Source organism: Leuresthes tenuis, unplaced genomic scaffold, assembly GCF_036924035.1.
Source record: "Leuresthes tenuis unplaced genomic scaffold, fLeuTen1.0.hap1 SCAF_4, whole genome shotgun sequence".
Lineage (NCBI taxonomy): Eukaryota > Metazoa > Chordata > Actinopteri > Atheriniformes > Atherinopsidae > Leuresthes > Leuresthes tenuis.
Window position 1 is genome coordinate 26384495 of NW_027325358.1, and position 11858 is coordinate 26396352.

General features: G+C 44.6%; 1 protein-coding gene across 1 annotated transcript in view; it reads right to left on the reverse strand.

The window, feature by feature from the left end:
* The window catches only part of usp43a (ubiquitin specific peptidase 43a), a 110306-nt gene extending 99601 nt beyond the window's left edge, over positions 1-10705 (reverse strand). Inside the window, exon 1 of the mRNA XM_072383456.1 lies at positions 9635-10705. Coding sequence (XP_072239557.1) covers positions 9635-10246 — 612 coding nt within the window. The 5' untranslated portion in view covers positions 10247-10705. The remainder of the gene's footprint in view (positions 1-9634) is intronic.
* Positions 10706-11858: the final 1153 nt, after the last annotated feature.

The window sequence follows — 11858 nt, forward strand, 5'->3', positions numbered from 1 at the left end:
CAGCGTGTGCACGGTGAATAAGGAGTTACCATGACACACTGTGTCAGATGGGACTAATGAACACACCACATCGTGCTTCAGAAGGAAAAAAGAACAACTCTTAAAACTCACGAATCATCTACAAGAGAACTTTGATGCGGCATAATTCACTCTGATTTTTGGGATCATGGTACATTCTTAAACTTCATTTACAAAACGAGCAGTTTGCTGCTGGCGAGTGGCAGGCAGCCTCTGCATGCACACAAACACCAGAAAGAAGGATTTGATTGTCAGTTTTAATAAGAGGCACAGCAGAGGAGAGCTACTTTATTTGATAGAAGTGGCAACAGAGGTTTCTATCAAACGAGACTCTCTCTGACCGGGAGAAATGCTTAGCTGGTCACGCAGGAGTCCTCCCGGCCCCTCTTCGTGGAGGTTGGGTTGAGAACATCTTTCCTCTGTGCAGCAGTCTCTTAGCAGGGAGGGTGGGGTGTCTCTACAGCTGTCTTCTTCTTTGAGTATGGAGAAAGGCTTTCAGAAAGGGTCGTTTTGCCACGAGGCTCCATTCTCAGCCATATACCATTCACGAGGGGAATGAGTCCAACTCCAGAGGGCTGCGGGACCCTTAGCCAGAGGCAAACTGTAACCGTAGCATTTCAGTTTTTTTACTGATTGTATTTAATGTCTTTGGAGGTACACTTCCATTCAAAGGCCCCTGAATCAGTCTCGAACAATCATTTCCAAATAAATGTGTTCAAGTGACAGAGAGAGAAGATATTACATAGACACACAGCCATAACAGTGGGAAATGCCAGTGAGTGAAACAGGTTGAAATGTCAAGTTCCTCTGCACACAGCTACAGTCCTCAAATCTGTCCTGCAAACGGCTCTGGTGGGAACTTAAGTGTTTGTTGAGTAAACACTTCAGAAGTAGCCAAGGAGAGGATAAAGGTGGGAGGAAGGCTCAGCTTGAGAGAGCACAGAGATTACTTGAAGAACTATTGATCAGTCTAGGCCGATAATCTGATTCTCAGCCCACACCTTTGTTTCTTATAGTTAATGTATTCATCTAATCAGAGAATCTGCAACAATGGTATGTTGCATATGAACATTTTGAATATCAGCCATTTACTTAAGTCATAAGCAACACAATTGGTCTGAGCTGGTTTCTTTTTCTGCTTTAGCGCTGCTGTCGAACTCTTGACCTCAGGTATAACAGAAAGCATTTCACCAAAACACAATGTCATGATAGAAAGATGTGAGCATGGGCACTTTAAAGGACCCAAGTTTGTTTTTTTAACCAAGGCCTGTGTGATAGAACTGTTGAGGCTTAGCCCTAAGAATTACTCTGTTAGAGCTGGGAATAGATAATGGTTCACTGAAAAATACCATCCTTTCATGAACTCCACTAAACCTCCCGACGAAAAGAGGTTCTTATGGTTGGGGAACGACAATAATCACGATAATCACGACACGGTTTCAAGGAACTTTAAATGGTAATGTTAAAATAGTCATTCTCCAGTAACATTATGTGGAAAATCATCTTAAAATGAACTGACCAACTCAATTTGAACCAAGGACACAAGGCCTCGTTAGTCAGACGAACGACACTACAGCGTGGACGAGGGTGAGTTTTTCCACAAACTAAACACAAGATAATAAAATGACAAAAGACAGACGTGCGTCTGGGGGAGGACCCCTCAGTGGTCAGCAGAGGCAGAGCAAAATCCCCCGCACCCACACCCAGATGTCTGCTGTAGTGTTTTATCTTTCAACCTTCACTTCACCTCACACCTTCAGCACGCCCTCCCCACATCCATCCTCCCACTGTGTAAACAATGACGGATCAGAGTGCTGGCAGGGCAGGAATTTACTATAAACTTACATCCAGCAAATGACCCCCTCCTCCCAACCAAAAAAACTCACCCCGCTGTGCATCAGCCTGACAAACAGGCCTGGATGGATTCCAAAGTGAAACACAGAGAGTGACACTGACATATTATGGAGCATAACCTTAAGAGGAAGTGTTCACACTTGTTTTCCACGCACAGGTGTGGCTGGAATTGGTCTGGATACATCATCTTATTACTGGCAGCTCGCTCCATTTGCCGTGCCATTTTTCTGCAGCCTTGTGTTGCCAGATCGCTTACAGCCTCCACTTCCACCACCTCGCTCATCAATCCGTTTCTCTCCAACACACATCTTGTTCCGTCTGTTATTTTTTTCTATTCTTCTCTATCACACCAGAACCATTCCCTCCACTAATCAGTGGCACCTGAGCTCCCGTCTGCCCAGCTCCACCTGGTTAACACACACACACGTCCCTCTCAGCAGTGCAGCACCTTCCCTCACACAATCATTCTTCCACCTCAAAACACAAGCAGCCTGTGACATGTACCTGTATCAACTAGCAGACCAGATTAAACTCAAACAGTGGGAAACATGCAAGGATTTCACGACAAACATTAGTACAACCCAAGTTGAAATCAGACACATCTCTTGGCGACTCCAACAAATGCTGAAAGAAATCCTCCAATAAAGGCCGAAGCGAGCAAAGATTGCCTGTCCACAGATGTGGGATGAGAGGGGGCTGAGATACGATGGACATAATCACCTCTGAATGGTTTACAGGCCCTGGAAGGCTCCCGGGGCTCTACTGAAACTGAGAAATTGATTCTTTGAGGATTCACAGCAGAGACTGTAAATTCGCTCCCAGGTGCACAACCGACAGAGCAGAAAGCTGCAACTGTCACACCATCAAAAGCCGTGTGAGCACTCCATAAGAAGCTCCGAGACTGAGGTGAAGCCGAGTCTTTGTATGACGAAGCGATTATGGTCTCATACAGCAGAAAAGGACTGATTGAGTTCCATACATAAATCACTGGAGGGATAAGAGCCTGGTGGAGCATGGTCTCATTTTGTGGTGCCTAGTGAAATAGTGCAAACGCACTTCTCCTTGTGTTTCTTTATTGTGTGCCATCACAGCCGTGTAGCTATAGAGAACGGTTCACTGAGTCGTAAGAAAGCAGCATATGGAGAGTGTTACTGTACCAGCGAGGGGTCTCGTTTCTCTTTAAGAAGCAGGACGTATGTGGTAAAGTAAGCAATTGCTGCTTTCTGATAAGAAAAGAAAGAGAGGCTCAAAATTCTTCAAGCCTCACTTGATTGTTGCTAAACCAACAAAAAACAAAAATCTCCCATCTGCCCAACTGAAAAAGTGCAGCAGTCAGACTGAAACGAGAGGCAGACCTGCGGAGCATTTCTGAGCTGCTCAGCACTGAAGGTCCAGGTGGCGTATGTCCCCACTGCTTTACGAGCGTGCAAAGTATAAGTGGTCAGCACCGAGAGCCAGAACGGTCCTCAAAGGAGAACGGAGACAAGACAAACGAAGCATCCGCCTCTCTCGCCGTCAGACTCCTGCAGTCCGAAAACAAACATCATCTTTCTGACACAGCGAAGGCTCTGTACGTTTGTTAAAAATACAAACAAATACAAACTTAAGAAAATAGATTCACATCAATTCTGAAGCGGAATTGCAATAGCAAAATTGGAAATTCAGACTTTTAAACAGAACACCATCATTTGAAAATATCCTGCAGGTGCACATTGATAGAAGTTTAACATGTGGCTATGTGAGCCTGAAGAGGTGGAGAAGCTTACAGCGGAGCATACAGGTCATTCATAACATGATGGTTATCATAACCTGAAAGTCTGATGACAGGAAGTTGGCACGTGGAGAGCATGGCCTAAATGCACATGCACTGCGGAGGCAGCCGATGATGAATGAACAGCAAGGATTTAAGAACTTGCTGAAGAAAACCAAAAGCGCTGCTTGAGCTCTGCTCGCTGAGGAGAAACTGTAATGTAATAAAAGAAAAAAAAGGAAAAAAAGAAGTCAGTGACACAGTGATCCGGCACTGGAGAAGAGTAGAATAAATACTCTGAGGGAGGTGATGAGAAACGCTCACAGGTGTGCAGGGGAACAGAGCAGCGTGGTCATCATATGAAACAAACACAGGAAGCCAAACAAAAGGATTTCAAAATAATACAGGAAGTGAACATAAAGGGGCTTTAACACAGGATACAGTGGATGCTGTGCTCCACCTCCATACTCATTCATGATTTATGGGATGCACAACCCAACAACGGACCCGAGCCAAGCTGGGGTTTGGGCGTGCCGTCTGTTCACTCTGCGCTGAAGTTAAAACAAGTTCAACTCGGGCACGGCGCTCTCTGACTACACGTCTGGGCGTCCAGTCTGAGGTAATCTCTCTAGGATTGTAATCCTGTGGCTCTCTGCATGAGCGCTGCAATAAAAACAGATATGATGTAGCAAAGACAGAAAGAAATCCCTGCATGGCCTCAGAAGCACAACTGAAAACCACCATCGGGGAACTCTGTCCATCCCCAAGTCCACAAATCAAAGTTTTTCCATTCAAAGGAAAAAAATATATCCAGGACCAGCCAAAAACTAGCGTGTGTGTCCAAGGAGTTTTGATATGAACTGTATGACCAACATCCGCAGAGGCGATCATCTTCTCCGAGCTTAAAAAGGCCTGGAGGTGGAAAGCTGTCCTGTGGTCTTTGGAAATCGTGAAGAAACCGCGTCCTCCGTGTGAAAGATGAAAGAGTCCATCCAGTTTGTTGTCAGGGCCGCGGGGTTATGGCGAGTGATGCAGGTTTTCAAGCACATGCTGCCATCAAGGAGACTTCTGAGACTGATTCAAGTTTAAAAAAACTAAAAATTTTCATTTCAATACTCCATGTTTTCTTTACACCATTTTCACTCAAATGATACTGCGGTCTGTGGCCAGCCTTTGTGGAAACAGATGCATTATGGGTGGAAGTTAGACTGCTATGGCATGCTATATTCATATATCATATCAAACTTTGAGTGTCTGTAAGTGTCTTTAGAGGTAGAAAATACACCGCTGCAGACCTTTCTTTGTATTCATCGGGGAGTTTTATTCTGTGAAGCAAATAAGGAATGGGAGGTCATTCCATGTTCCCTCTATCTTACTGCGGCTCCTCTCTGTATCTTGTTTCGTCTTCGGTACTGTCTGAAACCATGGAAACCAGTCACAAGGCAGAGGGTTGTTCAGAGAGTCGAAATTACTGTGTCTTTATCATTTTAGCTTTTCCCAAACTGTTGAGCGCCGTGGCCACAAAACGCTCCCTGACAGAAAATATGGAGTAGCCAATCTTTGAGGACGTTCAGCTATTTCATAGGAAAACAGCCCAGAAAATATCAAATGTTGCACAAAATACCCCCCCCACACACACACACTTTTATTAGGATCATGAGGAAAAATTGATTTAATAAAAAAAAAGAAAAAAAAAACCTTTATCAAGTCTAAATAAAGAAGTCAGTTTTCAGTTCAAGACGAGTGCTCCCAGAGCTTAATGAGCTGTTATAACTGGCTGACCAAGGAAAAGGTCAAAATGATAGTGACGGTAAGGTCAAAGCAGTGTGCCTTGAAGATAGAAAACACACAACAGAGGAAATGAGAAAAATGGGCAGAAACAGGAGTCATTGTTTGTGATTAAACCCAGAAAGCAGTTGAAGGCTTTTCTGGATGTAAACCCAGCTCTAACTCCTAAACAGAGCCAAACGAGTTCACAGAGTTTACACTGAAGAGAAGCAGCCGTGGACTGAAGATTGGATAAAAGTGATGAATCCCCAATCTGCACTGGATAAGGAGATGGTGCCAGAGCTTTTGTTCGATGCAGGTCCAATGAAACATAAAGAGGACTGCCTGAGGACACAAGGTGAGCGAGGCTAATGGTCATTTTTCTGACATAATCCCCATGATATGGCGCTGATGTCAGGTAAAGAACCAGGGGAGATGGCAGTCATTACGGCTACAGGGCTTCTGAATACATTTCTCATTCCAGTAATCGAAAGAGAGTTTTGGTGATGCCGAAGTCATTTTTCAAGGTGACCGTTCGTCTCGCTGCCGAACAAGCAGCATTCAAACTATTCTTCAGAAAGGACACAACTCAATGACCCGGCCAGCCGACTGTCCGGATCTCAATCTGACTGAAAGTTCATGGTGGGAAGAGAAGGTCACACATGACGAGGCTCCATGCTGCAAAGCTGATCTGTCTGCTGCTACACGAGACCCGACTGATGAAGAATATTGTTTTTCCTTTGTGTAGTCAGTGTTTTTCATTAGTGCAGCTACAAAGAATCCAAGCTGTCATACAAGTCAGAGGAGGTGCAACAACATACCTACTGTTTTCATCATATCTGGTTTTCTTTTTCCCTACAAAATAAAAACGGCTGAGCATCTGCCGGTAGAATCAATTCCATATTTTTAGTTTCCATGACTTCTCATTTCTCCGGCTAAAGCGAACTCTGAATGAAGAAAGAGGTTCTACATATTTCAGTGCCGGCTGAAGTTGCTGCAGTGTCGTTCTGCATCTACTGCCGAGACACCGACTTCTACTGCCAGGATTCAGGACTGCGTCTCATTCCCTAAACTCCTGAACTTCATCTCAAACAGCAACAACATCAAGCCAGAGAGCGGGAAAGAAAGCAGGCCACTAACTCAACATGCACAGAACCAGCACCGATGACCAGTTTGCTTCCAGAATACAGAGATGGGCGCTGGTGTTCATCCGAGGACCGCAAGAAGTACTTTATTTTGGTAACAAGCAATGTCATCCTTCCACTCTCCATCTCTCACTCCCACCCTCTGAGTGCACACCATTACTGGCTTCTCGGCAGGGGGGATCTCCCTTTCTGAGCCAAATGCACTCGCCACAGTAAACATCCTTTCTCCCATTTCACAGAGGAGCAGGCAGACAGACATAAATCACTGTGTCCATGCAATGGGGCGTTTGGAGAAAAGGTGAACGAAGGACATGTTTTCTTTTTGTTGTTTTTTAAACTGCAGCCAGGCAATATTAGATCGCCAAGGATACAGATTTAAAGAGTTAATTAGTATTTGGGTATAACGGCTGCTCATCATGCCGTCTAAACTGCGATAAGAGTCAATTCAACCAAAGTGAATATATAAATAGTTTTCTCTGATTTCTTCATTCAAGTCCTATTTTCCATAAAACGGTTGCAAGGTTATATGAAACCTTTTTTAATTAAAACATAAATAAATACATTTTCTTTTAAAAAAAGGTCACTGAAGTGAACACTCATAGAATGTGGTCCGACCATACAGAAAAGCTCACTGACTGAAAGGACAAAAAAAAAAAACTGTTCTGCTATTCATGATTTTATGAAAAACACCGAGAAATAATTTAAAGTACAGGCTAGAAAAGTTTGTGAAAGCCTGGATTTCAAATAGCAGCAACTAACTCCATTAATGTTTGTTGCAGCCACTTCTGACAAACGAACAGAAGTCAGGAGGAATTTTGGGCTCTTCCTCCATATAAAACCAATCATCATCTTTTCTACATTAACCTAAGAGCAGTCTTTAAATTTCTCTGTTTTTACTTTCGCTTAAGGTTTTTTTTTTGTTTTTTTTTATTATTATCATTATGAATGTACTGTTCCATCAATGAGCCTTTTCCCACTTATTTTACACAAGCAAACATGATACGTCTTCTAAGCCAGCAAGGGAGGTAAGTGACAGAGGCAAGAAGAGCTATGGGCATAAGCGTGAGCCAACTCTGCAATGTGCACAAGAACAAAACGATGTGGCGCTGAGCAGGCTCTGTCAGCGTGAATTACCGAGGAGGAATGGCGACGCATTGACGACGACCAACATATGAAAATGGCTAATGATTACAGGGCACCAAGACCCCAAGGTAGCATAATACTATAGATTTTTGGTGTTTGTGTGAGATGCTTTATTTCCTAAAAATGTTTTTTTTTTTAAATAAACTGCATTATACCTAAAAGTTGTAGGTTTTGTCTCATCTGGCATCTCAGCTTTGGCAGATGCTTTAGGTTCCCTGAATATTTTTCCATTAACATTCTTTTTCAGATTTTTCGCATCATTTAAGACACATAAGTTCTGCAACTGAATAATCTCTTAGAATTTGGCATTGTGCTCTTGAAGAAGCCTTTGCAGTACTCACTCAAAGAAAGAGTCACCCAGAATACAGCATTTTGTTGTGAACTGATGCCATATTTACACATATCAGAGCTGTCACTCCAAGATCCTCTGAAAGTCAACAAATCTTACTAGGAAGAAGCCGAATTTAAAAAAAAAATTTTCTCCAGAAATCAGATTTTGACTTACAGTATGTTTTTATTAAAAGTGAGAGTGACCTCACAGTTACAATCTAATCTCCTTAAGTGGAACGCCTCCCTTTAAGTATCTTTCGAGAAAGCTGCAAATAGAGAAAACTTCAGGCCTGCACAGTGAGTAATAGTTCTCCATGTGCTTGTTCAGAGACAAGAAGAGTGCAACTGTTTGTCATGTATCCTCCTCAGCTTGTCTCCAGAATGCCTGTTTTTCTTTTGTGCACATGTTGCCGGCTCCATCAATCCAACATCACACCAGATGCAGCAAGCAGTGACTCCTCAGAAAGCCTGCGAGTTGACTGTGAGTCACTAAAACCAGATGACTACTGAGGGCCCACAAACTCTGCCTCATGACAGGCAGGAAGAATGAAGCCCTTTTTTTGTGCTAAAGGTTTTACACTTGTTGATTCAACGTTGTGACATTGACCAGGTAAAAAGGTACAGCTCCAGTTAATTCTCTACCATCGTGTGCATTTTATTGTTTGCAAATAGAGGGACGCCCGTTTCCTCTTACACCATGTAAGACAACCAGGGAATGCAGACAAACCACCTGAAGCTGAGGAACAGGTAAATCAAACTGAGATACTGCAGTTTGAGCCTAATCAGTAACCAGAAGGCATGCACACACGAAACTACCACCAAGTCATTACAACAACAAGTTAAGGCCAGAAGCAAAAGTGGAGAAAAGCTTTTATTGCCTCACATGACTAATGTTTTTATGTTCCCGTAAACTACTCCCAGGTAAGCTTTTATTGACAGAAGTACACAGGTTGAACACTGCCATAGAAACCACAGACAAGTTCACACCTTATATGTGCCAAAGTTTCATGTGAGATGTGTTAATTCTGTTAACATGTTTGCATAGCAGCACACTGGCCGCACAGGTTTCACTAAGACCACAAAAAGCCACGTTCTCTTAACCCGAACTGGACAGATTCACGTGGGAAGTATGTGTAATGACTAAACCGGAGGATGAATGGTGGCATCTCTTAATCTTGTAACGTGCTTGAGGTTAAACAGAGCCAATGGCCTCTAGTTCCTACTGGTCCTGATTCCTCTGGATAGCTGCTAAATGTAATTCACACAACGCAGCTCAAAAACAACCTAAATGCGTTTTTCTGGAGAAACTGAGAGCCAGCAGACTTATGTGCTGAGCCTTGCTACAGGCTTAGTGTGTGAATGAAATTAAATTAATGATACTTTATTCATCCCTGGAGAGATGGGGGGGGACGCACTCCTTCTACTCTACTGCCCCAAAGCTGAAGAAGCCTCTGGCTGAACACTCCATTGTTGCAGTTTGTCAAGTAATGAGATTTAAAATGCTGGTCCGTCGGCTTTTGTTTTATTGGGCTTCAAAACAGCAAGCTCTCAGGCAACTCATAATTACAACCTATGTAAATGCACACCAGTAACTTTTTTTACGTAAAAAAAAAAAAAGTGCGCTCACCTTGAACTCCACAGACAGCTGCGGCGTGTACTCCAGCGTCCACAGCGCTCGAACCAGCGACGCCAGCTGCTCCGTCACTTCTCCTCTGGCACCCTGCGGCTCTCCTGCTTTCACTTCGCCGTTCACCCTCCTGTGGCACAGATCCGACTTGTACTGCTCCAGCCCGAGGTACTCGGCCAGCAGGTCGGTGTTGCTGAGGCACTGGACCACCGCGTTCATGAAGCAGGTGTTGCCGTGGTTCTTCAGTCCCTGCACTCCGGGGGTCTTGTCGCCGTAACACCACGACAGTCTGGCTTTCACCGAGCCGTGAGAGGAGACCGTGGAGCACTTCTTCGCGGTTCCCTCTCTGAACGTGTGCGAAAAGTCGTTCTTGAAGCCACCTGACGCGCTTTGTGAGAAGCCGCCGTCGTCGTCCTCCGCGTCCGGCGGTTCCGCGTCGCCAAAGTGCGCCAAAGTCCCCAAAGTTTTGAGGATCCTTCCCATGAAATTCCCAAAAGACCGCAGCGATTTCCTCCTCGTAAACGTCCCACCTTTGTATTTCTGCTCCTTTCGCTTTTTCGTTTTGGGCTTCATCGGCTGTTTCCTTGCCTTGCTTTCCTTGCGGCCGTCCATGGCTCAAACCTCTTCACAGGAGCGAGAGGAAAATGAAATAGACTGAGCAGTGCACCTGTCTGCCAAGCCGTCTACCCCTCCTCCTCCGCTTTACTTCCCTCGATAAACCTTAACGCCGAGGAGACGCCGACTGAGTGCCATGACTGAGGCACATTATTACTGAGATTATTCCGCTGACATCTCCCAATTTTTTTGCCACCCGTCTTCGTGTTTTTGATGAGCGACTTTCCACAGGAACTACAGAGACGGAGCAGGTTCGGTAGGCTGCGCTTCCTCATCGATGGCTCTGGGCGCTGGATCTTGCGCCAGGCGGTCTGACTCTCCCAACACCGCCGTTCCTCCCTCCCTCCTCCCCCGTCTGTGGCGCTACAATCAGGTACTTGGAGGATCCCGTCTCATGCCCGTTCATCTGACAGGAATTTAATAAACCCGGATTAGATTACTGAAATTAATCACAACAGAAACGGGTGCGCGGTGAACAGTGGGGTTATTCACACTTGCTGAGGGAGCGCTCAACTTCGCACGTCTGGTTGGAAACACCGGGAAAAAGGAAGTTGTCTTTAATGAGTGTCAGCTTTAAACTGCCCCCTATAGGGCCAATTACAACATCACCTGTCTTGGTTCTTTTTTCAGAGGGTGTGAAGAATACCTCGTTGGCATTTGCCTTACGATTGTAACATCCACAAGTCTCTTTTTTTTTCTATCAACGCTCCTAAAGATCAATAGAGTGGCGGTGTGATAATGACTCTAAAGCTGCTCATCAACTTCCTACAGAACATGTACCCAATGTACTGAAACACTTGTTCACATACAGCTTTTCTAAGAAAATGTGAAAAAGGAGATTTTGCATATCAGGACAAAATAACAAATGATTCCACCGGTCCTCAGCAGGTCTTGAAAATGATGCAAACACCACCTCAGATGAGTAACAACACATGACATGTTACACTGTGGTAACGTTTAAATCAGAACCAAGCCAAAATGCAGAATCTGTGTTTGCACTTTGCTGGTCTGGAGCGTTCAGGTGGGAGTTAACACAATGCCAAGGAGGAAAGACAGCAGCAGCCATCTTAGAGGAGTAATTTTTATCTGCCCATCAATCTGGAAGAGTTATACAACCATTTCTGAAGAGTTTTGAGTCCTGCAGTCATTCTACAGTGAGACGATATTATTCACAAGCGGACAACGTTCCAGACAGTTGCAATTCTTCCCTGGAGTGGACGTCACAGCAAGTTCACTCCGAGGTCAGGCTGTGCAGTGCTCAGAGAAATGGCAAAAAAACCCCAGAGCTACTGTGCATCTCTGACTCTACGGCCTCGGTTAGCGTGAGACCTAAGTTGAGATGTTTGAAGGTAATTCACGTGACCATGTAAACTGAAAACCAAACGCAGCACATCAGCACAAACCCCTCCGACCACCTGTCAAGCACGGTGGTGGAGGGCTGATGATTTGGGCTGGTTTTGCAGCCACGGCACCTTGCCACCTTGCCATCATGATGTTAACAATCCAATGTCCAAAGTCAAATGTGAGGCCATCTGTCCGAGAGCTACAGCTTGGCCAAAGTCATGCAACGGGGCAAGAATCCCAAACATGGCAGGAAATCTACAGCAGA